The sequence below is a fragment of the Poromitra crassiceps genome (genome assembly GCF_964638095.1).
Source record: "Poromitra crassiceps genome assembly, chromosome: 12".
NCBI classification, from domain to species: Eukaryota; Metazoa; Chordata; class Actinopteri; order Beryciformes; family Melamphaidae; genus Poromitra; species Poromitra crassiceps.
The window spans coordinates 23,212,127-23,238,022 of record NC_139632.1 but is presented as its reverse complement, the minus strand read 5'-3'; the positions used below and the strand labels follow the sequence as shown (position 1 = coordinate 23,238,022).

Here is a 25,896-nt window from a genome sequence, read left to right as displayed (position 1 = left end):
AGGATCTAAGCAATATACTCCAAAGAGGAAGTACGGCGGTAGAGTGGAAAGCTCCAGAAACCCTTTTACGTTTCACTTGAAATGGAAAGTTGCATGTATGAAGAGAGTGTGTGTGTGTAGGTAGCCTACCAAGCAGTGATGTGTATGTGGAGGATATCCAAGACAAAAGTGTTGACCATCCCACCCCCCACCCCACTTTGTTGTCTTTTCTTTTTTTTTACTGCCGTTTTGTTGTGTTTTGGGATGTATTTGTATTGGGATGTGTTTATGTTTTGTGTGATGTCTGTCTTTTATATGGGTTACTAATCATAGACTTATTGTTCTAATTGAATGATGATGTAATCTGTGAGAAATAATAAAAATGTCATTATAAAAATAAAAAAAATCAAGCCTAAGCATTTCTGCTTTTCTAAACCTGAAAGGCAGAGAAAATGATATTTTCTTGTAAAAAATGGTTGTGAAAGGATCATCTTGGTCCCATTGCAAGGGTGATCGACATTAGATGGTTTATGACCAATTGTGATGCTGCAACTAGTGGCCAGGTGGGGGAAACACATGGGTCCATGTACAAAGTTTATTTGTCTTTCCATGCTACACATTTTGAATATATAGATTTAAAATAGACTTTCAAAGTGAAACAAAAAATGTTGTGTTGTACCATTATGTATCCAGCAGAGGGCAAGATAGAGGTGTGAGTCGAGAAGTTGCAGTCAGGGGTACTTGGATGAGTCTGCAAATCTGGAGAGAGGAGTTTGTAAGTCCTCCAGCCTCCACTGTCCATAGTCTACACAGAATCTGGATTCTGTACTCGTGTCTCTGTGCTACTATCTGGGTCAGAGTAATTCTTAGAATCAATACCAGAAATATCAGTCTGCTCCCCGATTAAAGCACGTGGATTAGGCAAATCTGTGTTATAATTCTGGTGCAGGACAAAACTGGGTCCTTGACATAGGTCCTTGAACGCGTCTTCAAACTGACATTTCCGGTTACGGTCGCTTAGCAACCACCACCATGTTTAGCTGGCCAAGAAGAAACTTGTTGGCGAAATCAAATAGATTAGCATTATAGCGTTAATTGACGATTAAAAGTCACTGACCATGTCAGAGAGAGAGCCTAGTGACGCGAGGTTACCATGTACAGTTTACCGCTGCATTGCCAGTTTGTTGACCTCGTGCCGCCTTTTCCACAACGTCACGTGACCTGGTCAGGAAGTGTTGTGGAGTGGATTGGTTATTATAAACCCATTGTAAAATATTGGTGGCGATTTATGTCGATGGTGGCGACAAGTACAGACAAGTAAACCACCAAGCAAGTTATCTACAACTTTTTGCGCTACTATTCTGGAAATATGACAAGCTTCGCTGTAAAAATACAAAATAGTATACCAGAAAAAAAGAAGGCGCCTATTTCTCACAGTGACTTGCAGACGTGGGGTTTACAAGGTTTGTTGGCTCTCTGTTAAGAGTTTATCGCTGATTAATTTGATAAGCTAACGCTGGTATTTTAAAGATGTTTAACCACTGCCCTCTTTGAGCTCGTTATTCAAACAGTTCATACTAGACACATTAGCCTACCTCATTTTGCAGTCATATTGCATACGTGACTGCAAAATGAGGAGCAACTAGCAAGTGAAATTGTAACATTGAAAATTGTGTGACTTAACTCACCCCCCCCCCCCCCCCCAACCAACTGTTGTGTCTGGCTGTCTGCTCTCCCTAGGGATCCAGCTGAGGTCCTACCAACTGGATGGCGTGCAGTGGCTAACTCAGTGCCTGAAGCATCAGCAGGGATGCATTTTAGGAGATGAGATGGGCTTGGGAAAAACCTGTCAGGTGTGTGACTGCAAAGTCCTATGTAATTCTGAAGTGTAGTGTACCCTGAGTATAGTCAATGTAGTTAGTTGTATAGTTGAACATGGATATTTGACCATCGCTCCATGCACGCCTATTACTGTAGATGGCACTAGCAGCACTGAATTGCTGGGTGCAAAGGTGTCACAAGTTAACTATATATGTATCTCAAGAGATCTCCTCTTATACATTGTCAATGTCTCCACAGACGATTTCCCTGCTGGTGTACATGACAGGAGCTCTTGGGGAGAAGGGTCCGTTTTTGGTCCTCAGCCCACTCTCCGTCTTGGAGAACTGGAGGACAGAGATGGAACGGTAAAGAGAATCATGTATTTACAGCTGTCATGTAGGCCTGACTTCAACTGTATTTATGTCAACGCGTCTCCTGAATCCTCAACTTGTGCATAAATGTTGCCTGCAGCTTCTCCCCCTCTCTGAGTGTGCTGTGTTACAAGGGAGACAAGGAGAGACGAGCCGAGATTCAGAGGGATACAGAGAGCCTGAACTTCCACGTTCTGCTCACTACATACGAGGTCTGTGGGCGTTTTGTGTCAACAATTATTTGAATCTCACTCTGTGTTGAAACTGTAACCATTCATGCATTGCTCTCATTTCCAGCTATGTCTCAAAGATGCTTCGTTCTTGAGAAGGTGAGGGTCTACTGAATTATCTTGGTATCATCCATCATCAGAAATTATCAAATGTTTTGGCGAGTGCACTTTTTGACCGGGATTTGACCTGGCCGGATTAGTGCTCACAACAAATCCACCACAACAGCCTTAAAGAATGCTCAGATTTCTTCTTATAAGGGGATCATAAATACCCTCTGCTATGTAATCTACACTTCTTCCCTCTCCTGCTCAGGTGGAAGTGGAAGGTTCTGGTGGTAGACGAAGCTCACAGACTGAAGAACCAGAACTCACTACTGCACAACACCCTGACACAGGTACTGAGCTGCACCTTGTTTGTGTTGACAAGTCATCGCATCCATGTCCTTCTCACTATTATTATCACTATTATTTGCCTTCCTGCTGACCCTTAATGCATTGCTTTGTTCAATTCTTTCACAGTTCTCAGTGAGTTTTAGGGTTCTGCTGACTGGGACTCCCATCCAGAACAACCTGCAGGAGGTTTACTCCCTGCTCAACTTCATTCAGCCCAGCCTCTTTCCAACAGATGAGACGGATCACTTTGTCAGCTCTTACTCTCATATCCAGAATCAGCCTGCTCTTGGTATGAAAGACGCTATCACTATTACCTTCTAACTATTAAATTGTTACTTAAATTATGTATGATGGAAACCATGCATCAAGGTATGCGTTAGATATTGTTACATTAGTAATTCAGGGTTCCCATGGTCATGGATTCATGACCAGGTCATTGGTGTTTTCAATCCTGGAAAAGGTGTGTGTGTGTAGGCTCTTTCACACACAGATCGCGCAAAAAGGCTTTGCAGAAAGCCTGCAAAGCCTGGCAGCCTCGCCACAGAAATTGCTTTCACACACAGGCCAGCAGGACGGCCACATTCCCGTCCCGCGGTGTCCTTTCAGGCGACAGCCACTGCTCCCGGATTGAAAGGCGAGCCGCTGGAGGCATTTCCACTCAGCTCCTCGCTCAAATTAATATTTTCATAGGTTAGTGTAGCCTAGCCTACTGTATGATGAACTGATTTCGAGAGGGAATATCCTCAGACCAACTCGCCACAGACAGCTATAGCCCTCTGAAGCTTATTATTATATCCGTTAATTTTACCTACTAATGTCAACATCGTTTGAGCATAAAGCCTAACCGCACGGAGCATTCCTCCTGGCGTCCGTGCAGTCATGATTGTATAGGCTACTTTTTTTTACTTTCACTCGTGCACTTTCTTGATACATGAGGTGATTTCCCCTGTAATTTTTTTATGAATGAGCTCACCATTCGCACCTTTTCCGGCTCGCTGCGACGACGCTTTCAAATGGAGGCGGGTTGCCAGGTAACCCGGCGCTGTTACTACCTACCGTGGCGGGACAAAAGGCGTAAAACAATTATCCACCAACGCGCGTTCACGACTTTCACATCGGAGGCGCGAATCCTATTTTCCGTGCATTTTTCGGCTTTCAAGGCCGGTGTGAAAGAGCCTTGTGTGTGTGTGTGTGTGTGTACACAGTAATATAATGTGTAAAGACACCTGGGAAACTTTGTTACGTTTGAGGGAGTAATAACCCAAATGAAGAGTTAAAAAACTGGAGTCCTGTTGGCTCCTCTGCTTCTGTTGACAGCCAGGGAGCTGCAGAGCGTCCTGGAGCCCTTCCTGCTGCGTAGGGTCAAGTCAGAAGTGGCTGCAGATTTGCCCAAGAAAACCGAGCTGGTGATGTACCATGGCATGTCTGTGCTGCAGAAAAAATACTACAAAGCCATTCTGACCAAGGATCTGGGTGAGACTTGACTTCTGCAATATGGTGATTTTAGCTAATCTGTGTACAATGCTGTATTTTTAGCTTATAAAACATCCTTATGGCATTTGTGACCCACGGCATATTACTGAATATGTGAATGATTGTTTTTAGAGGCTTTTGGGAACGAACAGGGCAACAAGACGAGGTTGCTGAACATCCTTATGCAGCTGAGGAAGTGTGTTGACCACCCATACTTATTTGACGGTGAGATGTGCGTGGTGATAAAATGGCGCTGAGAGGACTAATCTTGTTTATTGCAGGTGGGATATGAAAGTGTAAACTATGAACTTGAATCGTTCTCCACCCTGTTCCCCTTCCCTGCCTAGGGGTGGAGCCAGAGCCCTTTGAGATGGGGGAGCATCTCGTCGAAGCCAGTGGGAAACTTTGCCTTCTGGATAGCATGTTGGCCTACCTGCACAAAGGGTCAGTCCCTCAACATCAACTAGGGGCGTCAAACAGGGCTTTCTGAAAGTTTGACATGAAATGAATGATACTGTGCTGAGTAGTTTGACATGTTACTTGCCCTCCACCAGGTGGCAGTATAGGCTCTGTCCCGCTGCTGCTACATCAGACTGTTTGTGTTTTGATAACTGCACACATGATAGATGCTGACGCTGTGCTATACAAATGAGCTGTTCATCACTTTCATCAGTTTATTTAATATTGAAAGACTTGTGCAAGTATGATGGTTGCAGTGTCATTTGTCCTGTTCATGTCACAGTAAGATTTTGGCATCCCCGCTCTTTACAGAATTTCAAAGCAGAATGTTTTCAAGGTGACAACATAACATATCATCGCTATCATTAACTGATATCAAGCACTATGGCTCGAGTAAAGACTGTTAGGCTTATTTCATTTCACCATAGTGTCTTACTTTATTTCGCTCTTCCCCATCGTGACTTAAGGGGCCATCGGATTCTGCTGTTCTCTCAGATGACCAGGATGCTGGACATTTTGCAGGATTACATGGAGTACAGAGGTGAACGGGGGTAAACCGGAGGGGATCTTGGTCATTTTATGATGTTTTCTGGTCATTTTCTGACACGTTTATTACATGTCACTAGACGATTCACCTTTCTCCTTGCCAAATCCTGTTACACTAAACATCCTTTTGAAACATCATGAGTAGTTTTCTAATGTGACAGAAGCAACTATTTACTATATAACTATTGTTTTTAAACTTTTTTTTTGTTACTAAAGGAAATCATAATTATTTCTCTTTTAAGTTTACTTCCATAATAATAACAACATAATAATTTTAATAATATATGCTCACCTGGTATCACAAAGGCTTACTCCTTCGCATGGCTGACCCGGGTTCCAATCCCCCCCCCTCTCTCCCCACCTTTCCTGTCAATCTACTGTCCTCCAATGAAGACACAAATCCCCCCCCTAAAAAAAATAAAATAAAAACTACTACTACTACTACTAATATGTGTTTACATGTGATGGCCACACATTAATGCTGACTAGAGCTGTCTTTTCAGGGTATAGCTATGAACGTCTGGATGGGTCCGTCCGCGGGGAAGAACGCAATCTAGCAATCAAGAACTTCAGCAGCAAGGACATCTTTGCCTTTCTACTCAGCACTAAAGCAGGTGAGCGAAACCCAAAAGGAGTAACATGTGGGCTAATTTGGTAATATTTTGTCTTTTTTTATGTCGTTAATTGGGAATACGTCTTCGTCAAAGGATGGTGTTCACAATGTGACTGTTATTGTATTAGGGATGATGCATATCGGAAACTCCATTGCTATTGCTATCACCCTGAAGAAGGCTGTTTGTGCCGCTACGCGTGGGTCATGTCCCAGCTCTTTTAACATGCACTAGCTATGTTTTTAAACCTTTCTAAATGATATAGCCATCTAAAGTAAATAAAGGCTTTTTACTTTATGCCAGAAGAGTGCCTTGGACCTTCCTTCTTTTTTGATCCATTGCTATTTGTTTGAATATTCCAGTTGTATGATTTGTGTTTTTACAGAGATGTGGCTTTTTCCAATTGTTTTAAACGTTATTATTGTTGTTGTTGTTGTTGTTGTTGTTGTTGTTGTTGTTGTTGTTGTTGTTGTTGTTGTTGTTGTGTGTATTTGATTAGGAACTCAGTACTTGGTCAGGGAATTTGCACATCACATCATATTTTGTTCCCTCCTATACATATTGTAGCCTCTTGACATGTATTGTGAAAAGCAATTTCGGTTACTTTCTAGTTAATGCATTTTGCTGTTCCAAAAATAGTTTACGATGGTTAAAGTGATAAACTGCATCTGCTAGACTACGATGTGGCAAGTTTGTGGATAAGGACAGTAATTTTGTACGTCACACCACCACTAACAAAGCTCTGCTAAGATTCACCTTGCCTGCATCTGTGTATGTACAGCAGGGCTCACAGAACTAGCTGAGAAAGGAAAGGGGACTGACTGTGATCACACAGAGATAAGAGCTGTGGCAGGATGACATTCTGGTGTAAATAAGGCCATCACTTTTACAGTTTTACACTCTTACGGTTTTTCATGCACAATGTGAAAGTAAGGAGAAAGAAACCCAGCTTCCTCTCACAGGCAATCTCTTTATCTGTACAATACTGCATGCTATCTGCTTTATGGATGCATCATGCTATATGAATGATGCATACTGCAATATAATATTACAGTATATTATCCTATTATTTACGTGGAATGATGGACTTTTGAAGGTTTGTAAGTAAATAAACAGGATGGTTGACATGCTTTCTAGTATAAAATGTCGACACTAGTAGTGCCCTTTTCAAAGTGTGTGCTGTAGATTCCTAACAAGCTGTCTTTGCAGGGGGAGTGGGAATGAACCTCACAGCTGCCGACACTGTCATTTTCATGGATAGTGACTTCAACCCTCAAAACGACTTGCAAGCTGCTGCACGCTGCCATCGGATTGGCCAGAACAGGTAGCGTGTGGGGGCGAAACTACTCACGGCAGCCCGTGTTATAGTGTTTTGCTTTAATCGTTTTGTCGGCACCGTTTCTTATTCTTTCTCTCACTGTGACCAATGACAGGCCTGTGAAAGTGATCCGCCTCCTTGGAAGAGACACTGTAGAGGAGATCGTGTACTCCCGTGCCGTGTCCAAGCTGCACCTCACCAACACTGTTATTGAAGCAGGACGCTTCTCTCTGCTGGACCAAGCCCAGTCTGCTGCTGCAGGGCTTCAGGTCCGGTGCTGCCATCTTTGAATCCTGCTGTCCCAATTTCTTGCATCTGTGTTCACTTTAATGTTGTGGCTTCTCCAGTTATCTTAGGTCTTACATTTTCACCTACTGCTAATGTTTTCTGTCCCCCGCAGTTAAGTGAGATCTTGAAGTTTGGGGTAGATAAGCTTCTGTCATCGGAAGAGAGCTCTGTACAGGATGTGGACCTGGGGAAGATTCTCGGCCATTCACGTGACGGTCAGTGGGCGGCTGATGAAGACGCCACATTACTCAGTGGGGAGGAAGAGGAAGAGGAGGAGGACTCTGAATCTGAATCTGACAGGCAGAGTATGTTTCAGGACCCAGTGATGACATTCAAATCGCAGCGATTTTGTTTATGTGCACAGCTTACTCTGATATTAAATGGGGCGCTGCGACATGTAAACATCTTAGTCGTTTCACTTTTGGTTCTTTTCACTGTCTGTGCAAACTCAGCCACACACAGGGTTATGGCTATAAGAAAAAAGATCAGTACTGGCCTGGGATTATCAGTTATTTTACATGTATTCAAAGTAACCAATAGACTACTTGCACAACTCCACTACTTCCTGAAATGAGTAGGGAATCTTGGTTTCCTGTCCTACACTATTGGATGAACTGTCAGGTGTGCCTGACTGCTGCAGTCACAACAACAGTGATCAGGCACACCTGACATTAATCAGTTCATCCAATAGTGTAGGACAGGAAACCAAGATGCCCTACTCATTTCAGGAAGTAGTGGAGTTGTGCAAGTAGTCTATTGTTCAGTCACAGAGGCAAGGGTTAGCTGTCAGCCAAACATTTTCATAAGACCAGTAGCAGTGTGTCAAAGATTCATCTAAACATCCTGACCGAATATAAGGCCTAATAACCTGAAAACGAGCACTAACCAGGTAGCTTGGGTTACACTGTGCATGTTACCCTAGCCCCTGACTGCACTCACCATCGCACTCTTTTGTCCCATAGACCACATGTACTACTTTGAGGGGAAAGACTACTCTAAGGACCCCAGCTCAGAAGACCAGATGGTCTTCGATCACTTGCTGGAGGAGCAGCTGGCTCAGCTACAGGACGATGGAGGAGAGGGACGCGCTCTGCGACACAAAGCTGGCGTACGATTCTGTCTTCACTCACACTTTAAGGGGACTCACAATAAATGTTTTAATCTCAGCTGTATCTGCCAGGACTTTTATATAGACCTGTGCTTATCATTGAATAATTAGAAAAATTCTACCTGGCCTAGGAGAGTTTATTAGTATTGTTCTCCATGGAGAGTTTTAGCATCACATTGGTGTTTCACAGGCTTTCGCACCCTGCCACAAAGATCTCTAGTGGAACACTGAAGTAGATGCATACATTGTATGAATATGAGTAGATCATCATGCATGATTGTGATGAGCAGCAAACAGATAACAATTCAGTGAGTCAAGAGATAATATTTTAAAAGTATAGGGCTGCACAATATTATTGATAGAATTGTTCAGCCCAAACAGAGGGTTTTGCTCTTTGGGTTGCCAGGTATCGCTGTCTGGGCCCCTGGGGGTTCCACTGAGGAAGAGGAAAGCGCTGAGTGCGGCTGAACTGGAGCTGAGGCGTCAGAACAGGCAGGAGGCTGCGGCCAAGAGAGCCAAACTAGAGGAGGACATGAAGAAAAAGCAACAAGAGCATAAATACAAGAAAAAGTAAGGAATCTTTTCTTGTCAGACCTAAACTAAAAGGCACAAAATGATAGATAAATCAGATTCAGTGTATAGGTAAATATGAGTTAAGACCCTCGCCTTGTCATCTCTACGCTGTAGGTAGAAACGGACAGGAAATGAGGAGCAAGGAGGAGGCGTTTAGACATTACCCAAGTTTAAACTTGCAAACTTGTAAATGTGATGCAAGTATCTTTATTAAAGCAGTAGAGAAGGAGCCAGCACTCAAAAAGTCCTTTTGAGGGTTTTTTATTCCTGTTGCACCACAACGTACGCGTTTCAGCGATAGCCTTCGTCAGCGTTGTCAACGCTGACGAAGGCTATCGCTGAAACGCGTACGTTGTGGTGCAACAGGAATAAAAACCCCTCAAAAGGACTTTTTGAGTGCTGGCTCCTTCTCTACTGCTTTAAGAAACTCTTGTGCCGTGCACCTAAGACTTTAAATTATCCGGTGAGTGTGCGGGCTGATAGCTCCCCAGCTATATATCTGCTTAGTATCTTTATTAGCCACTCATACCTAAGCAACTTGGTGTGTTTGTTTTCATGTGTCATGCAGGATGGCATGGTGGGAATCATGTGGCTACAGATCACTGTGCCTTCAGTCTGTGCACAGTGAAGAAGAGGACGAGGAGGAAGAGGCGGGTGACGAGAGCAGCATCAGCTCCACAGACTCAGACCACACTGCCATACACTATGTTTTGGGGGATGTTACCCGCCCTCAGGCTGCTCGGGAAGATGCTATCATAGTCCACTGTGTTGGTATGGAACCTGGATTATCTTATCTTTGCACTGCAAGTGCTATCATAGTCCACTGTGTTGGTATGGAACCTGGATTATCTTATCTTTGCACTGCAAGTGCTATCATAGTCCACTGTGTTGGTATGGAACCTGGATTATCTTATCTTTGCACTGCAAGTGCTATCATAGTCCACTGTGTTGGTATGGAAGCGTCATTTTGTGTGTAACACAGAGAGAGCTTTATGAACAGAAAAGTCATTTTAGATTAGTACCAAATCCCTCGATAAACAATAATGTTAGGCCCAATCTGAGCTGTAGATCTTAGGGTCATGTGAATTATTGCAGTAACATAGCATTGTTGGTAAGCTATAAGGTCACGTTTCTCCACCTGATGATCAATCAGTACTACTGGTTGTAACCAGCTTCACTTGAGCAGAAATTAAAATCTTTAAAAAGTGAATAGTTTGGTATGTGACACTTGTCTTTGGTTGTAGATAGAGCTTTTAAAATGAATGTACAGTATGTTTGTATTGATTGAAGGCATGTGTTTTGGACAGATGACTCTGGCCGGTGGGGCAGGGGCGGCTTGTTCACCGCTCTAGAGATGAGATCGGATGAACCACGGAAGCAGTACGAGTTGGCTGGCAAGATGAAAGGTAGGATTCAGTTTGACCATGATTACAAAGATGGTAAACACTCATGCCAGGGGCGTCCAGGTAGTGTAGATTCCCTGCCTACCAACACGAGGGTCACAGGTTCGCGTCCCCGTGTTACCTCCGGCTTGGTCAAGCATCCATACAGGCACGATTGGCTGTGTCTGCGGGTGGGAAGCCGGATTGAGGATATATGTCCTGGTCGCTGCACTAGCGCCTCCTCTGGTTGGTCGGGGGAACTGTTCGGGGTGGAAAGGAACTGGTGGCAATAGTGTGAACCTCCCACATGCTACGTCCTGCCGTTGAAGCTCCCCGCTGTCAGGTGGCTGGCCAAAAGAAGTGGCTGGCAACTGCGCATGTGTCGGAGGAAGCATGGTGCGGTGGAGCAGCGACCGGGGCAGCAGGGGGAAATTGGCCAAGTACAATTGGCGAGAAAATGAGGGGAAATCAGAAGGGAAAAAAACACTCGTGCCATACAGATTCTCTTGCTCCAACATGCGTATCTTTTGAGATTGAAACTCATGCTTACCATTTTGAATGTGTTAATGTGTTTCAGACTTGGACCTTGGAAATGTGCTCCTCTTCCGCATAGATGACAAACAGTCCAGATTAGATGGTCGAGATAAAGTAGGTGCTACCTTACTGAAAGCCAAGCTGCACAGTTTTTCCAGAAATGAACTCTTTTATAATAAGATGTGTTTCCACGTCTTGTCTTATTAGCAGTACTAGTGTCACGGCAACCTCAACTCTGCTTATTGTTATTTACCATTATCATTACGCACTCGTTTGTCTAGGGCTTCTACCAAGTTTGGTCGCCGTGAAACATAATATGAAATAGGCTGTCGGACTGAATAAGAGCGGAGTGAAGTTTACCTTCATGGCTGGATGGGCGTGTGTCTCTTGCCAGCTCACGCTCCTTGGTTTACCAGCGCTTTGTCTCGGTGACCCTTTTCTGGTTCAGGTTTAGACAATACTCAAAACAACACTGTTACAAAACAGGAAAACTTGATAGTCTATTGACTTGGCTGTAGCGTACACCCATCGCCACTTCATATTGTCAGCCATGATAGCATTAATAAGACAAATTCATAGGCGAGACAAATCCATGAGCTAGGGGTGAACGTGACACTAGTGATCAACAGTTGGGTCATTTTTCGTGTAATGTGTGATTGAGGTTATTATACAGTGAGTAATTTGTGTAGCTGAGGCCAAGTAACGACTGATAAGACGATTACAATTATAAGATGATGACTTAACCTGTGTTTGCCTCCGTCCCTTCACCTCAGTTGGCCCTCATAGTGGCACAGCAGAGAGACAAAGCTAACAACCTGAGTGGAATCCATCTCACTGCTCTGGATGAAGGTCTGAAGAAGATTTATACTGTGGCCAACAGAACTAAGGGTATAGTCACTCATGCATTGAATATTGTTTTATTTATTTTTTAATCTGCAGTGTGTCACTATTTTGTATGTTTTGTGTCCTTTTCATTATGACACTGCCCCATACCATGGTACAGGCATATGGTCATGGTGGCTTCTGTCTACAGTATCTGTGTAGACACTTGTGAACCAGTAACTCAAGAACAGTACAGGACGGAAACTTCCTACTGACACCACAGGTTCCCCTATAAAGCAGATTATTTGAGTAGATGAGAAGTTGATTTGATGGATTGTTGGAGCACCTTGCTGCATACATTTGCATGTTGAGGAAACACTGATTTAATCTTTAAACTAATAAACCTCTTTCATTCTTTAAAAAATGCAGAGTTCATATGCATAGTTCACACTATGTCTTGTGTGAAGACAAGTATGTTGACATATAAATATTATAAATAGAGGCTTAGGGTTAACTCGAGCACTGGTTGGGGGTTGACGCTGCTGATCTGTGAAACGTCACATAATATAATTGCAGTGCTATATCCTTTTTTTAATGTACACTTCTACTATCCTTTTGTTTTGTGTTCCCCCACAGCAAGTGTACATCTCCCACGTATTGGTCACTCCACCAGAGGCTTCAACTGGTACGGCACAGAGAGACTCATCAGGAAACACCTGGCAACCAGAGGCATCCCCACATTCATGTATCCTTCATGACTTGCGTTTTCAGCAGATATTAATATTTAAAAAACAAAAGCATTAGTCTGTGCATTTATTATTATTATTTGTTTTGCCTTGACCTGACTGACAGTTATTACCACAGAAGAACTGCCAAGAATACAGCGACAGCTGCACCTCAAACATCCACGACCTCGGTGTCGGTATCCTCTCCTGAACCACAGTCCCGTGGGTCGGACAGGCTGACTGACGAGGAAGACCCAGAAGCTCCAGGCCCCTCTGCTGCTGCCGGGATGACCCACAGCCCCGTGCACCTTGCCGGGATGACCCACAGCCCCGTGCACCTCCCCGATTTCATGGAGGGAGTTCATGTGTTTTTCTACAATCTGCCTGCATCAGAGAGGAAGCGGCTGGCCCGCTACCTCATCACATATCCTTTGAGACTGGGGCTGTGTAACTACCTGTAAGCATCTTCGGTGACATGGCTGCACCAGGGGGTCACAAGATGATTGGGGTGGGGACTTGTGACATAATTCTGGGTATATACAAAACACGTCAGAGCTAGTTTTTACTCCGGTTCCTTCTCGCCAACTCGCCAATGCAATAAAGGCATTTTAATTATTTTCACTTCAAGCAGAGTGCTTTGGGTTCTCGTATCCTATCAAAACATCTATTTGTAATATGAAGAAAAAATATCAAGTTTTGAATCTTTGAAATGAGTCGTAAAACTGCCTGAAAAGCAAACATAAGCATTCAGTATCAAAGCTCACCATCTGTAACAGTAGGAGGGGGGAAGGATCATGCGGTGAAAAGATGACAACCACAGCAGTAAAATACTAGCTCGTGTTAATAATTATGTATTGCAGTTATAATTACAGTAAAATTCACAATGTCACAACTCCTTAGCTGCGGTGCACTTATGATGGCGATGAGGAGGAGATCATGAGCCCAGATGTCACTCACATAGTCGCTGAAGTGGAGAGTGCCATCCACTCACAGGTTAGTGCGCTGAACACGCATTGATGGTTATCTATGCTGATGAGCTACATCAGTGTTTCCCCTTGTATTAAATTACAGGAGGGTGTGGAGTCCGAATTTACCACTAACCTTTTAAGATAATAAACTAAACAATAAAGAGTTTTTGCACTACAAACTTGTCTTGCACTAAAACAAGGGATGGACACGGCAGTGGCATCAAAACTAACATTATCTGCAAGACACACGTGTGATAACACTGTTTGAATGTATCTGCTTTCTCTAGGAGCTCCAGGATCTGGTGAGGCAGTATCCTCAGGCCGTCCCCGCTCAGACGGCTTGGCTGGAGTCCTGCTTCTCTAAACAGAGAAAAGTCAACGTCACACAGTTTCTGCATCCGCTCAGATAACATTGTTTTAAGCATATTTTAACTTAATTTCTTTTTTTTCTTTTTCTTTTTAATAATCCATGTGTTTCATTCTTGGAATTAATTTGGTTGGCATACATGTGTGAATGTCAAAACATTGTAGAACTGTTTGCAGATAGGTTGATTCAGAATCAAATGAAAAAAATAAAATAAAAATTAATTGCAGGCTGCTACAGTTTCTCTCCACTACTGTGTTGTGGGCTCGCTTGTGTTGCACCTGTGCTACTAAATAAGCATACTGGGCAGTGGGCACAAATCGAGTGAGGTTTTCTGCCTGCAGTGACGGTTGCTCGTCTCGTGATAAATCCTGTGCAGATACAGCGTCCAGGCCGTGTTGCTCTGACAGTCAAGGAAGTCAACTGTATTTACATACACGCTATGGTGAAAGGTGGAGCGAGACCGCGGGGCGGTTCCGCACGAGCTCCAAGCGCAACACGGTGTTGTGCGTCTTTCTGACCAGATAGACAGACAGACAGACGGGGATGACACGAGAGCCCGACGATCAAACTCCAGGCGGCACTTAAATAAACTAAAGTGGCCTTTCACGCCGTGTCGGTCTCACCTGAACGTCAATTAGCTGATAACGAGGAGCCTTCAGCGACGGTAAGTAGTGTGTCCAACGGAAAGACTTGTAACGTTACATTGTAGCCGTTTTGTGTGTACTTCTAAGGCTTTAGATAAACTAAAAGACTGGTAGCAGTAACGAGACAGTAGTAGGCTACGTAGCGTAGCCGTTAGTAAAAACACACAGGCTGTTGACCTGCTGTATGTGGGAGCCTTTTATACTGGTACCTAGATTACTTTTTCTGGGTAAAGCGTAGGCTAGTAACCAATATAGCAGCGAGCGCGCCGAGGCTGGCTTTGGGAAAACACGGGCAGGAAGAGGCGCATCAGATTTTATGCACAGCACAGCAGATCTAAAGATTTGGGGGTGGATTTAGTTGCACCTTTTTATGTGCATGTTTCCAATTTACCCACAAAGTGCACGAGATCAGGTCGGTCTACCTGTAGGAGCCGCATCTGGGTCAACTTCACCACCAGTCAGTGGAAAGTGCAAGTGAGCAGCTCTCACCTCTGTAAAGTGAAGTGACATAAGCAGACTAAACTATTTACCCCACCGTTTTATTTGAGGAATATAGTGTATCCACATGTTTTTCTTTACCCTGGTAGGGTCTTTATCATGTAGCTATGTGGTTAGGGTCAGTAAAGAAAAGTAGGAATTTAGACAAATGTAATGTAATCTAAAGGGTTTTTGTTTGATCATCTACCTTTTATTTATCACTATTTCATTGGAAAAATACTATGATCACTGGTCTTCACAGGTGTAAATTAAGATAAAGTAAAATGCAGAAATAGTTTGTATGTGTGAAGAGTTACAAATTTTCATATAATTTAGACCGTTTTGATTGTAGGCCATTGATGCATTTGAGTGAGATTAGGTTTGCAATAGCCAAACTATTACTCAAACCCAGTGAGAAATGTTATCTTCTGCATGTTTTGTGGTTTGATTTTCCATCAGTGAGGCTTGTTCGTGCCAGTGTGAGACATCATTTCCTTATTCCCATGAGTGTCTCTCTCTCTCCCTCCAGAGAATGATGTACAGTAGCTGGTAAATAAACGACCACACATGTTGAAAAGTCCCCTGTGTGGGAGATGCATACTTTCTAGACCTACCTACACCTAATGTGCTCTCATGCAAATGAACATCACACCAACTTCAGTAGAAAAGTCTGAGCTGTTTGACCCGCATAAAAATTGCATTCTAAATCTCATGAATGCGAACTTCATAGCTGTATCTGTATGGCAATAGCACGATATGCAAAGATGAGGTTGCTCTACTTGAAAGTACAATATTCACCATGATACTTTTGTTAATCAGTGTTTAAGATCAAATAAAATGACACCTTTGGCCACCGACAGAATGCTGTGTGCAGCTTAGACCTGATGGACATCAGGTGGAAGTCCTAATGATGCTGCCCGCTCCACTCTACTCAGCTTCAGCACCAAATAGGTGAATATGAGCGTAAATACACATCACACATCAGTTTCACACATGACATACAGTAGCAAGTTCACAATTCATGATCTAAATTCTGCCTCTTGCTCTATGCGAAGCCTCTTTAGATTGTTTGATTTCATATGAACTTGAAATGTGGACGTAGTTTTAATTCCCGCTAGCGGTACTTCTGGCTAGGACAGATGTTCCTACAGTCACAATTGGCCGTGTCTGTGGGTGGGAAGCCGGTGGGGTATGAATGCTGGTCGCTGCACCAGAACCACCTCTGGTCGATTGGGGCACCTGTTCATGGGGAGGGGAACTGGGGGGAAGACTGTGATCCTCCCACGGCTATGTCCTGCCGGTAAAACTCCTCGCTGTCAGGTGAAAAGAAGCGGCTGACGACTGACTGCACACATGTATCTGAGGAAGAATGTGCTAGTCTACAACAGGGAATTGGTCAAGTACAATTGATGAGAAGATGTGAGGAAAAAATATGAAAAAACCTGTGTGTGTGTGTGTGTGGGGCTAACCACAGTCCATATTTGACTGGGCAGTGATGAAAGTAGAACACAGTTTCACGCTTACAGGAATCATGACCACGCAGATCCTCAGTGGTCTTGACAACCACCTTCCAAATGAATGTTGTGACTAAAACCGCTCCTCCCTCGTAGCCACGTCAACCAGCTGGGCAGATACCTGAGAGATCCCCACAACACTCCCGAGGAGGACGACGAGACCATGAGTAAGGAGGAGTGTGAAGGCAGCATGGTGCCCGAGTCAGACTCCACCCCTCACGGACGCCGCCCTCCCCCTCAGCACGCCACCTCCACCAATGAGTCTCTGTTCAGTGGACAGGGTTTGAGGAGACATCAGGAACATAAGTGCAGCCACACTCTGTCCCACCAGTCCGGGGAGAGCTACTGCGCCTACCAGCCACCTCACGGCTTGCCGCCCGGCTACAGCCAGCCGACTCCCTTCCCCAGTCAGGCTGACGGCCCCTGGCTTCACCCCAGCTTTGCCAGTGGCTGGTCGGGCTATCCACACAGCCTGCCCCCCTGTCTCTCCCCTAAAGATCACTCCAGATATTCTGTAGAATTCTTGTCCCTCCCAGGCACCAATAGCGGCAGTCTGCCCAGTCTGGAGCAGCCTCTCTCCCTGCACTCCAACCCACCATCGGCCAACTTGTATCACCACACGCTGTCTCCCTACTACTGCTCACCCCAGGGTGTGCCCTGCTGTGCACAATGCCCTGCAGACACCTTCAACAGGGGGCCTGTCCCCCCCCAAAACATCAGGCCTGGATATCACCCAATGTATGGTGCATACTGTGAGTCTCTCATTCTATAGGATAAGATAAGATGGGATATTTCTTTGTTGATCCCCAGGGGGAAATTGTAGTGTTACAGCAAGCAGGACATAGGACTGTACATTACTGTAATGTGTAATAAACAATGTACATAAGAGTAATACAATAAAAATAGATAGGCTAAAAATAGAAGTAACCCTAGTTGAGGTATACACCATTCATAAGATAGATTTTACCCACTGGTCTCTCATGATTGAAATTGATTTAGTGTGACCTGTCCTATTCATGATAACCAACCTAGCCTATATAAATTATTCTTTCTTTGCTGCTTCAGATCTAGATGACTGCAGACTTCCTGGAGCTGGCTATATGCAGAAGTGAGTTTGTATCATTTAGAGTAGACATTGACTTGCACAGCCCATGCTGCATGTTTCTCAGATTAAAAATGATCTTTCTCTCCATGTAGTGGCCACAGCACTCCGGCTAAACAGAGGAACCCTCCTTATAGCACACCGCTCTCTCTGGAGCAGAGTAAGTCATTTAGATCTATATGTTCCATGTTTTTCCTCTCCTTTAGAAAATTACATCTCACTCCTTTATTGCTCATGAATACAGGAAGGGTCTTTGTCACTTACGAAGCGGACAACGACAAACATGTTAATGAGATCATCAACTTTGTTGCTCTGCTGCGACACAACGGCTTTGACACGCATGTAAGCGCTGGTTTATTTCTCTTGTTTTGACACGGGGGGAAATGGAATTGTAGTGAGTTTTGGCATGCTCTATATTTTGGACAAATCAGCTGCAAAACAACTTCACAGATGTTCTTGGTTTCAGATTGACATGTTTGAGCAGCAGTTCAGGAGCATAAGCAAGATTGACTTCATGGAGAGATACCTGAGTGAGGTACAAACACATTGTACTGAACAGATTGTACTGTACCATTTTTGTCGCACTGCCTTTGGGCAGTCAGCTCTCTCTGAAAGCCACTTCTCAGTGGAACGCCCTGCCAGATCACATGCAGAGTTGTGGTTCTATTAGTAGCTTTAAACTCAAATTGGAAAATCTGCTCAAAGCTACTCATCTTTGACTGTACTGACTGTATTTCATACATATTTTTGTTTGCTTGGTACTCGGAATACCTTTGGCTTTAAGTTTAACATACTCATAGCTGTGTGTGCGTGTGATATATTACTCTATGTAGTTATATTATGTGCTTGGTTTTGTTTGTTTAGTTAATGGTCTGTCACTGAGTGGATGTTTTAATTGTGACCTGCTGCAGGACTGCAGATGAAAATTAGCCTTAGGCTAACTCTGGTGCATCAAATGATAACATTTATGTTTAATATTGCACATGGTCCCTTACAAATAAAAGATAAATGGAGATCATTTATCTTGTTGCACTTTCAAGGGGTAAAATGAGCAAGATCAAACCTTTTAATCACCCTTTTAATATGATGATGTGACCAACTGGGAAGGATGTGAAAGCTCTTGAAAACTTAACCTCATCCATCCCAGAATCTCCAACCACACTGCTTTTTCTCTAAAGAGTGAACCTGTAATATTGAGCAGTTTTGCTCATTCTCAGGTTCACTTATCAACCTGTAGTCACCCTCCTGTTATCTCCTCGCACAGAAAGAGTATCTGATCATCATCGTCATCAGTCCTGTAGTCACCCTCATGTTATCCCCTTGCACAGAAAGTATCTGATCATAGATCGTTAGATTTTCTTCTATATCAGACACAGGTTTTCATTCCTACCTGATTCCTACCTGATGGTGATCGTCATCAGTCCTGTAGTCACCCTCATGTTATCTCCTCGCACAGAAAGAGCATCCGATCATCATCATCCGTACTGTAGTCAGTACATTATCCCTGTACAAACTGCTAGTGGGTTGGTTACAGGTGTAGCCTCAGCAAGTGGGACACAGATTAGAATGAAGAGGACCAGAGGAACATATGCCAAGGGTGTTTATTTAAAGCAGATCCCTTGATGATGTACAGGCAGATGCAGATGTACAAGCAGATGATTTAGGCCTATAAGACAAACAAGGTATTAACATATGATTCAATTAAGCAAGAAAACAGCTTTCAGTAATCAAATCAACCTAAGCCAAATAAGCATCAAATCAATACACAAAGGAAATAACTTAACAACTTACTTCAAATAATGCATTTGTACATGGCAATCAATAGACCAAATCACCGTGACGTCACCATGTAAACAAATTTACTTCCGGGTACCACTTGGGGAAGGCGGCAGGTTTAAATGTGCGCGTTGTCAAATAAATGCTGTCAAACCCTCTCGTTGTTTTCGGCCGACTACTTTCAATTTAAATGGTTAAACGGTTGGTAAACATGCTTGTCCGACGTATCTAGCCTTTCTTCTGTGTTTGTTTTATGTAGTGTTAGCTAGCTAATAACGTGTGTTTGTCTGTCAAACTCGCTGTTTTTTTACGTTACAGACAGAGTAACCTCGCGTCACCAGGCTCTTCTCGGCGAGAAAGAGCCTGGTACAGACAGAGCTACTGACGCCACGTCAATTTAATTTAGCTTCAAGTCTACTCTAGTCTGGTCCAACAGGTAAATTAGCTAGTCTGGTCTCCACTAACGTTAGTGAAAGTGTTGTTATGAATGATATTAAACAACAACACAACACGGACGAACCATTTTTGTCTTCTTTGTCTGTTTTTGTCTTCAACACGTCAGTTTGTGCCGTCCACCGCCATTATAATGTGTGGACCTCAGGGGTACCCGGAAGTAAATGTAAACATCCCGCTGATTTGGTCTATAGGGAAGAACGAAAGCAGCCTCCTCCACTGCTGTCTGGAGCACACACTGAGTGTGAAGGCTCTTAGAGCCTCTTAAGTGCAGGTGTGTGGTGATCAGTCCAGAATTAGGTGCAGGTGTGCTTAGGGGAGGGAAAATGGCTGGAGGTGAGGGAGTGATGGGTTATGGGAATTGGAGTCTGAGAGTCACTTTTGTACAATCCCCTTGCACAGAAAGAGTATCTTGATCATCATCATCATCATCAGTTATCAACCTGTACTCACCCTCACGTTATTCCCTTGCACAGAAAGAGTATCTGATCATCATCGTCATCAGCCCGAAGTACTATGAGACAGTGACGGCCTCCCTGGTCAGCCTGGAGAATGATGAGAGGAAGCTCAACACCGTCTACATACACAAACAGGTGAGTGAGAGTCCACAACCACTTCTCTACCAGAATCCACTCATATTTTACACAGCTTTAATTCCTTGAAGGATAAGTTCACCAAAAAATGAAAATGCAGTCATCATCCCCCTCACCCGAATGCCGATGAAAAGTCTGCTGAAGTTTTTTAGGCCACAAAACATTTGTGGAGTTTTCCAGGGAAGTAGAGTTACAGTTACAGTTACAGCATTCTCCTAAATTATTGAAGTGAATGGTGGCCAACTTTCCTTTTGTTTGTTTTTTCTGCCCCAGGTGTTTTTTACAGTATGTTGAAAGTTGGTCACCATTCACTTCAAATGTTAGAAGAATGTTGTAACTCTGTTTACCTGGAAAAACCTCACCAAACCTTCCACTGGCATGTTGGTGAGTAGAGAATTTTCATTTTTGGGTGAACTTATCGTGTAAGAGTGTTCGATGTCGATTATTCACTTATAGGTCTGTTGAGCTTTCTTATTACAGTGGAATCCGCTTATAGCGATCATGTCGGGGCGAGTCAAATTGATCGCTATAAGTGGGACGATTGTTATAACTGAATCTTTTTTATTTTTCTTTATTGTGACTTTGAGTATCTAGAAAAGTGCTATATAAGTTGAATGTATTATTATTATTATTGCTCATGCAGATTACTATTTAATTGACATTTGTATATTTACTATTACATGAATACAGTACATATAAAGAAATGGCCGGACAGCAACATTTAGTTATTGACAGTTTCAAAATACGTACAGTACAGCTGTTTCAAGTCTGTCCACAGACAAACAGAGAGAGACGCAGCAATCTCGCATAGCCAGACAGACAGACATGCACAAAGTATTGCTGCTGTATCTCATTGGCAAATTTTTGTCAAGAAGCACCACTCATTGTTCGGGGCCTAATTACTGTAGTTTTAAACATGTATTCCATTGTTCTCATGTAGGAAAAGACACAAAACACTGTAAGCGGACTACTGAGTGGTCAGTCCTGCGAGACGAACTGATAACTATAAGCAAATGATTTAGAAAGCATGTGCATAGGAATTATTATGTTGCAAGCTTTTTGATCCATACAAGCGGTTGATCACTGTAGCCATGATCATTATAAGCCGTTTCCAGTGTATTCTAATTTCTTTTGCTCTGTTCTTTTTCGCCATCCAGCTACAGAATGAATTTATTCAGAATGGAAGCAAGAATTTCAGATTCATCCCCATCTTGTTCCCTGGAGCTAAAAAGGTAGGTCTTATGTGCACAGTGAGAATGCCTGTCATTTCTAGCTACATTGCCTCTCATTAATGCTTGATTATCCAATTCCCTGTGCTATGACATCATGCAGCACACACACACCTACTCATATTACTGGGACATTTAATACCCCTGAGATACAAACATGGCACACCTTTTTTTATAGTCTGATATAATGTAACTCCACAACCAACTTTATATTTATGCACTGTTAATACAGTCATTCTCTCTGTGTCTGCCTCTCAGTGCCACGTCCCTAACTGGCTCCAAAACACACATGTTTATGGATGGCCACGTGATCGGGACGACATTCTGCGGCGCCTGATGAGGGTGGAGAAGTATAATCCACCTCCTATTGGAGAACTACCAACCATTGTTTCCATCCCCATATAGAAACCTCTGATCTGAAGACACTGACTGGACCGAGAATCTAAATAGTCTTAGTCCCCAATTTTAGACCTACCGTCCATCGTTCAGGTGAATGGGGACTGCTGTGCCATTATTTTCTTCTTTTAACACTCCTTTGTGAAGAGGAGAGAGGTTGTTGGATGTGACCAGTATATTTAATAATAATAATAATAAAAAAAATCCTACCAACTCCAAATACATGCAACGTATGGGATCAGGCCAATGTTGTTACATTTCACACCACACGCAGACAGATGAGTTTTTGATCACTTCGGCTTATCAAAGGGCGCAGGCCCTCTCATGTTTTAGTCTCTTTGATCTGAGACTGCCCTCTTTCACCCGCCAAAACATGATGGGCTCTATCTTCCCCCTGGCCTTAGGCGCTAAACTGGCATTAAATGCAAAAAAACACGCTATGCGCCTGACTCGGGAAGTTAGCATCATGCTTTAAATGTGCTTTACGCTGAAGAGGCGTGGCGCAGCGCAGTGCCAGAATGGGCCAGAATGGGCGTTTCGGCCTTAAATACCAGCCTAACGCTATCTTCCCAACTGGCATTAATTTTGCGGTTAGCGCTTTTCAAAACCAGGCCTTACTCAGTGCGCCGCCCTGGGGATGCACCCACGGCCTTATTCAATCACTCTTTCTGCCGCTATCAGATCTGAAATGTAGGCTACTTACTGTCAATGGCTACACCACAGAATGGCAGAACCATCACTATTTTGGAAGAAAGGCCACACTAATTTATATGTAGGCACTAGGCACTGGGCAGGCACAATGACCGATGAAAGTTGCGTAACACTTTACAATAATATACACAAATAATGTAGTAGTTACTAGTATACTAATCATTAACTAATAGTTAATGAGTAGTTAATGAATAATTCATCATTAGTCAATCACTAGTTAATCATAGTTAATGATTAGGTAGTCATTAGTTAATGATTAGTATCTAAGTTCCTGAGTAGAGTAGTTAATCATTACTTAATGATTACTAAATGTCAGCTCCTGAATATAGTAGTTAATCATTAGTTACTGATTAGTCGGTCAGTTCCATGAGTAGAGTAGTTAATCATTCGTTAATGATTAATAAATGGCAGTTTGTGAATATATTAGTTAATCATTAGTTAACTCATTGAGTGCCAGCCACTTTTGGAGAACGGACGCTCCCAGTGCCAGTTTCAGAGCGTTTTCAGTGATTTCTCGAGGCCCACAGAATATTGTGTGATATTACTATGTAAACACCGAACACGTACCAAGAACGATGAGACTCTCTTCTATCATCTGCAAAAAAAAGTTTATTGATACCATTTTCCGTTTTTTAGTTATGAGCCGGAGAAGATAGGTTGTTTTGAGCAAAAAGACACATTTCAAATTAGAAGCTGAGTTATTCCGCCTTTTGTGAAATGAAGCATTTCAAGCACATTCACTGAGTCTGAAGCTAATATTTTCTGATGTAGTGACATGGTGTAGTTGTGTGGTGCCCTGCGTGCCCCACCCCCCTCTCCCCCCTCAGCTGCAAACTCCTCCCCACACTAACACACAGCCTAACACGCACCCAGTCTATTTTCGGAGCGCTCCGTTTTTGTGCGGCGGCTCCCAGCGCGACACGGAAATGCCAAACCGGACTGCAGGGAAAGGTTTGGCCCTTCGGCGTCGGGTGCTGCCTTTCTGGCGGCTAATCGTGTGGAGAAACTATGCAGACAGACAGAGACAGAGAGGCTCAGTTGTGGGCGCGGATTGACTGCTGTTCGCAGCCAACGTCAGCTGCAGACAGAGCCATCGAGGAGGGTTAGCTTGCTGCCCAGCAGTATTGAGCCTTCAATGGCTTTTGAGGTCGTGGGTTCGAGTCTCAGTCAGTTTTGAATGGACAGCCAGAGGAAAGAGAAGAAAGTGCCCACAGATTAGCTACTTAACTCATTCTAAATTGACTAAAAGCTAAAATATATCCTTTTGACCTATAGCCAGCCACTTCAAAAGTCATACAGAGAGAAATACAGCATTGTATTTGCATTGCTTTTTTGTCTTCCATCCATAATTTATAAAAGATATTTTCACTTTCACTTTCACTCATTTATACTTTTTATGCCTCCGCCGGCGAAGCCAGGCCGAAGGCATTATGGATCCGGGTTGTCCGTCCGTACGGCCGTACGGATGTCCGTACGGATGTCCGTCCGTACGGATGTTTGTTAAAGGAGAATTTCGGTTTTTTTGAACCTGGAGCCATTTCCTGGCATTAATTATGAATTGGCCACTCACCTAGCGATGTCTGCAGCGTTTCTGGGCATCCTAGCGTTGTTTTGAGATCAATATCGTCCAAGTCAGTGTAAAATGGAGTTGATTTGGGGCCAAGTGGTAGCCTGTATTTCCTGCATCTAAATAGCTATTTTTCTTCCCGTTTTCGCCACATATCGCCATAATCAGATCCGTCAACATCCAGCCGAGTGTTATTTCACCCCAGGCTGTTTCCTGGACTGCACACGGATCAAATTACCTCAAACGTGATCTAGGTCACCAAGTCTCGTGAAGTCCCGCGATACTTTCCTGTCGACTGGCCAAATACAGGCAGGACGCTTTGCGGTCGTGGTTTTAGCGTAACCTATGTGGGGTTTGGCGTAACCTATGTGGGGTTTGGCATAACCTTCGTTATTTCGAATCCCACATAGGTTACGCCAAACCCCACATAGGTTACGCTAAAACCACGACCGCAAAGCGTCCTGCCTGTATTTGGCCAGTCGACAGGAAAGTATCGCGGGACTTCACGAGACTTGGTGACCTAGATCACGTTTGAGGTAATTTGATCCGTGTGCAGTCCAGGAAACAGCCTGGGGTGAAATAACACTCGGCTGGATGTTGACGGATCTGATTATGGCGATATGTGGCGAAAACGGGAAGAAAAATAGCTATTTAGATGCAGGAAATACAGGCTACCACTTGGCCCCAAATCAACTCCATTTTACACTGACTTGGACGATATTGATCTCAAAACAACGCTAGGACGCCCAGAAACGCTGCAGACATCGCTAGGTGAGTGGCCAATTCATAATTAATGCCAGGAAATGGCTCCAGGTTCAAAAAAACCGAAATTCTCCTTTAACGCCATATCTGAGGAACGCCTTGACGGAATTTCATCAGATTCGCCTTAAACATTCACTTAGGCTCAAGGATGATCTGATTAGATTTTGGTGGTCAAAGGTCAAAGGTCAAGGTCACTGTGACCTCTCGAACGCCATTTTCAAGCTTGTTAACGCGATATCTGAGGAACGCCTGGACGGAATTTCATCAGATTCGCCTTAAACATTCACTTAGGCTCAAGGATGATTTGATTAGATTTTGGTGGTCAAAGGTCAAAGGTCAAGGTCACTGTGACCTCTCGAACGCCATTTTCAAGCTTGTTAACGCGATATCTGAGGAACGCCTGGACGGAATTTCATCAGATTCGCCTTAAACATTCACTTAGGCTCAAGGATGATCTGATTAGATTTTGGTGGTCAAAGGTCAAGGTCACTGTGACCTCTCCAACGCCATTTTCAAGCTTGTTAACGCGATATCTGAGGAACGCCTGAACGGAATTTCATCAGATTCGCCTTAAACATTCACTTAGGCTCAAGGATGATCTGATTAGATTTTGGTGGTCAAAGGTCAAAGGTCAAGGTCACTGTGACCTCTCGAACGCCATTTTCAAGCTTGTTAACGCGATATCTGAGGAACGCCTGGACGGA

The 25,896-nt window shown here is 43.6% G+C and overlaps 2 protein-coding genes across 3 annotated transcripts; both read left to right on the top strand.

Annotated features, from left to right (window-relative positions):
- Positions 1-1,309: 1,309 nt before the first annotated feature.
- Positions 1,310-14,191, top strand: chd1l (chromodomain helicase DNA binding protein 1-like). Its single transcript, XM_083647681.1, has 25 exons — positions 1,310-1,442; positions 1,720-1,832; positions 2,059-2,165; positions 2,272-2,383; positions 2,469-2,500; positions 2,715-2,796; positions 2,921-3,083; positions 4,112-4,267; positions 4,400-4,492; positions 4,615-4,711; positions 5,194-5,267; positions 5,776-5,886; positions 7,093-7,207; positions 7,317-7,470; positions 7,602-7,794; positions 8,452-8,597; positions 9,004-9,167; positions 9,739-9,941; positions 10,478-10,576; positions 11,130-11,200; positions 11,860-11,974; positions 12,545-12,653; positions 12,761-13,057; positions 13,545-13,626; positions 13,889-14,191. The coding sequence occupies exons 1-25, from the start codon at positions 1,349-1,351 to the stop codon at positions 14,009-14,011; spliced, it is 3,105 nt and encodes a 1,034-aa protein (XP_083503807.1). The 5' UTR covers positions 1,310-1,348; the 3' UTR covers positions 14,012-14,191.
- A 301-nt stretch (positions 14,192-14,492) lies between these two features.
- Positions 14,493-24,704, top strand: traf3ip2l (TRAF3 interacting protein 2-like). 2 transcript variants are annotated; one of them, XM_083647119.1, is made up of 11 exons: positions 14,493-14,632; positions 15,549-15,638; positions 15,950-16,040; positions 16,700-17,355; positions 17,669-17,711; positions 17,801-17,865; positions 17,950-18,047; positions 18,172-18,240; positions 20,411-20,527; positions 21,685-21,759; positions 22,015-24,704. In XM_083647119.1, the coding sequence occupies exons 3-11, from the start codon at positions 15,997-15,999 to the stop codon at positions 22,159-22,161; spliced, it is 1,314 nt and encodes a 437-aa protein (XP_083503245.1). In that variant the 5' UTR covers positions 14,493-14,632; positions 15,549-15,638; positions 15,950-15,996; the 3' UTR covers positions 22,162-24,704. The 2 variants fall into 2 exon arrangements, with proteins under 2 accessions (XP_083503245.1, XP_083503246.1); XM_083647120.1 differs by lacking the exon at positions 15,549-15,638 and having other exon boundaries at positions 14,496-14,632.
- The last annotated feature ends 1,192 nt before the right edge of the window (positions 24,705-25,896 follow it).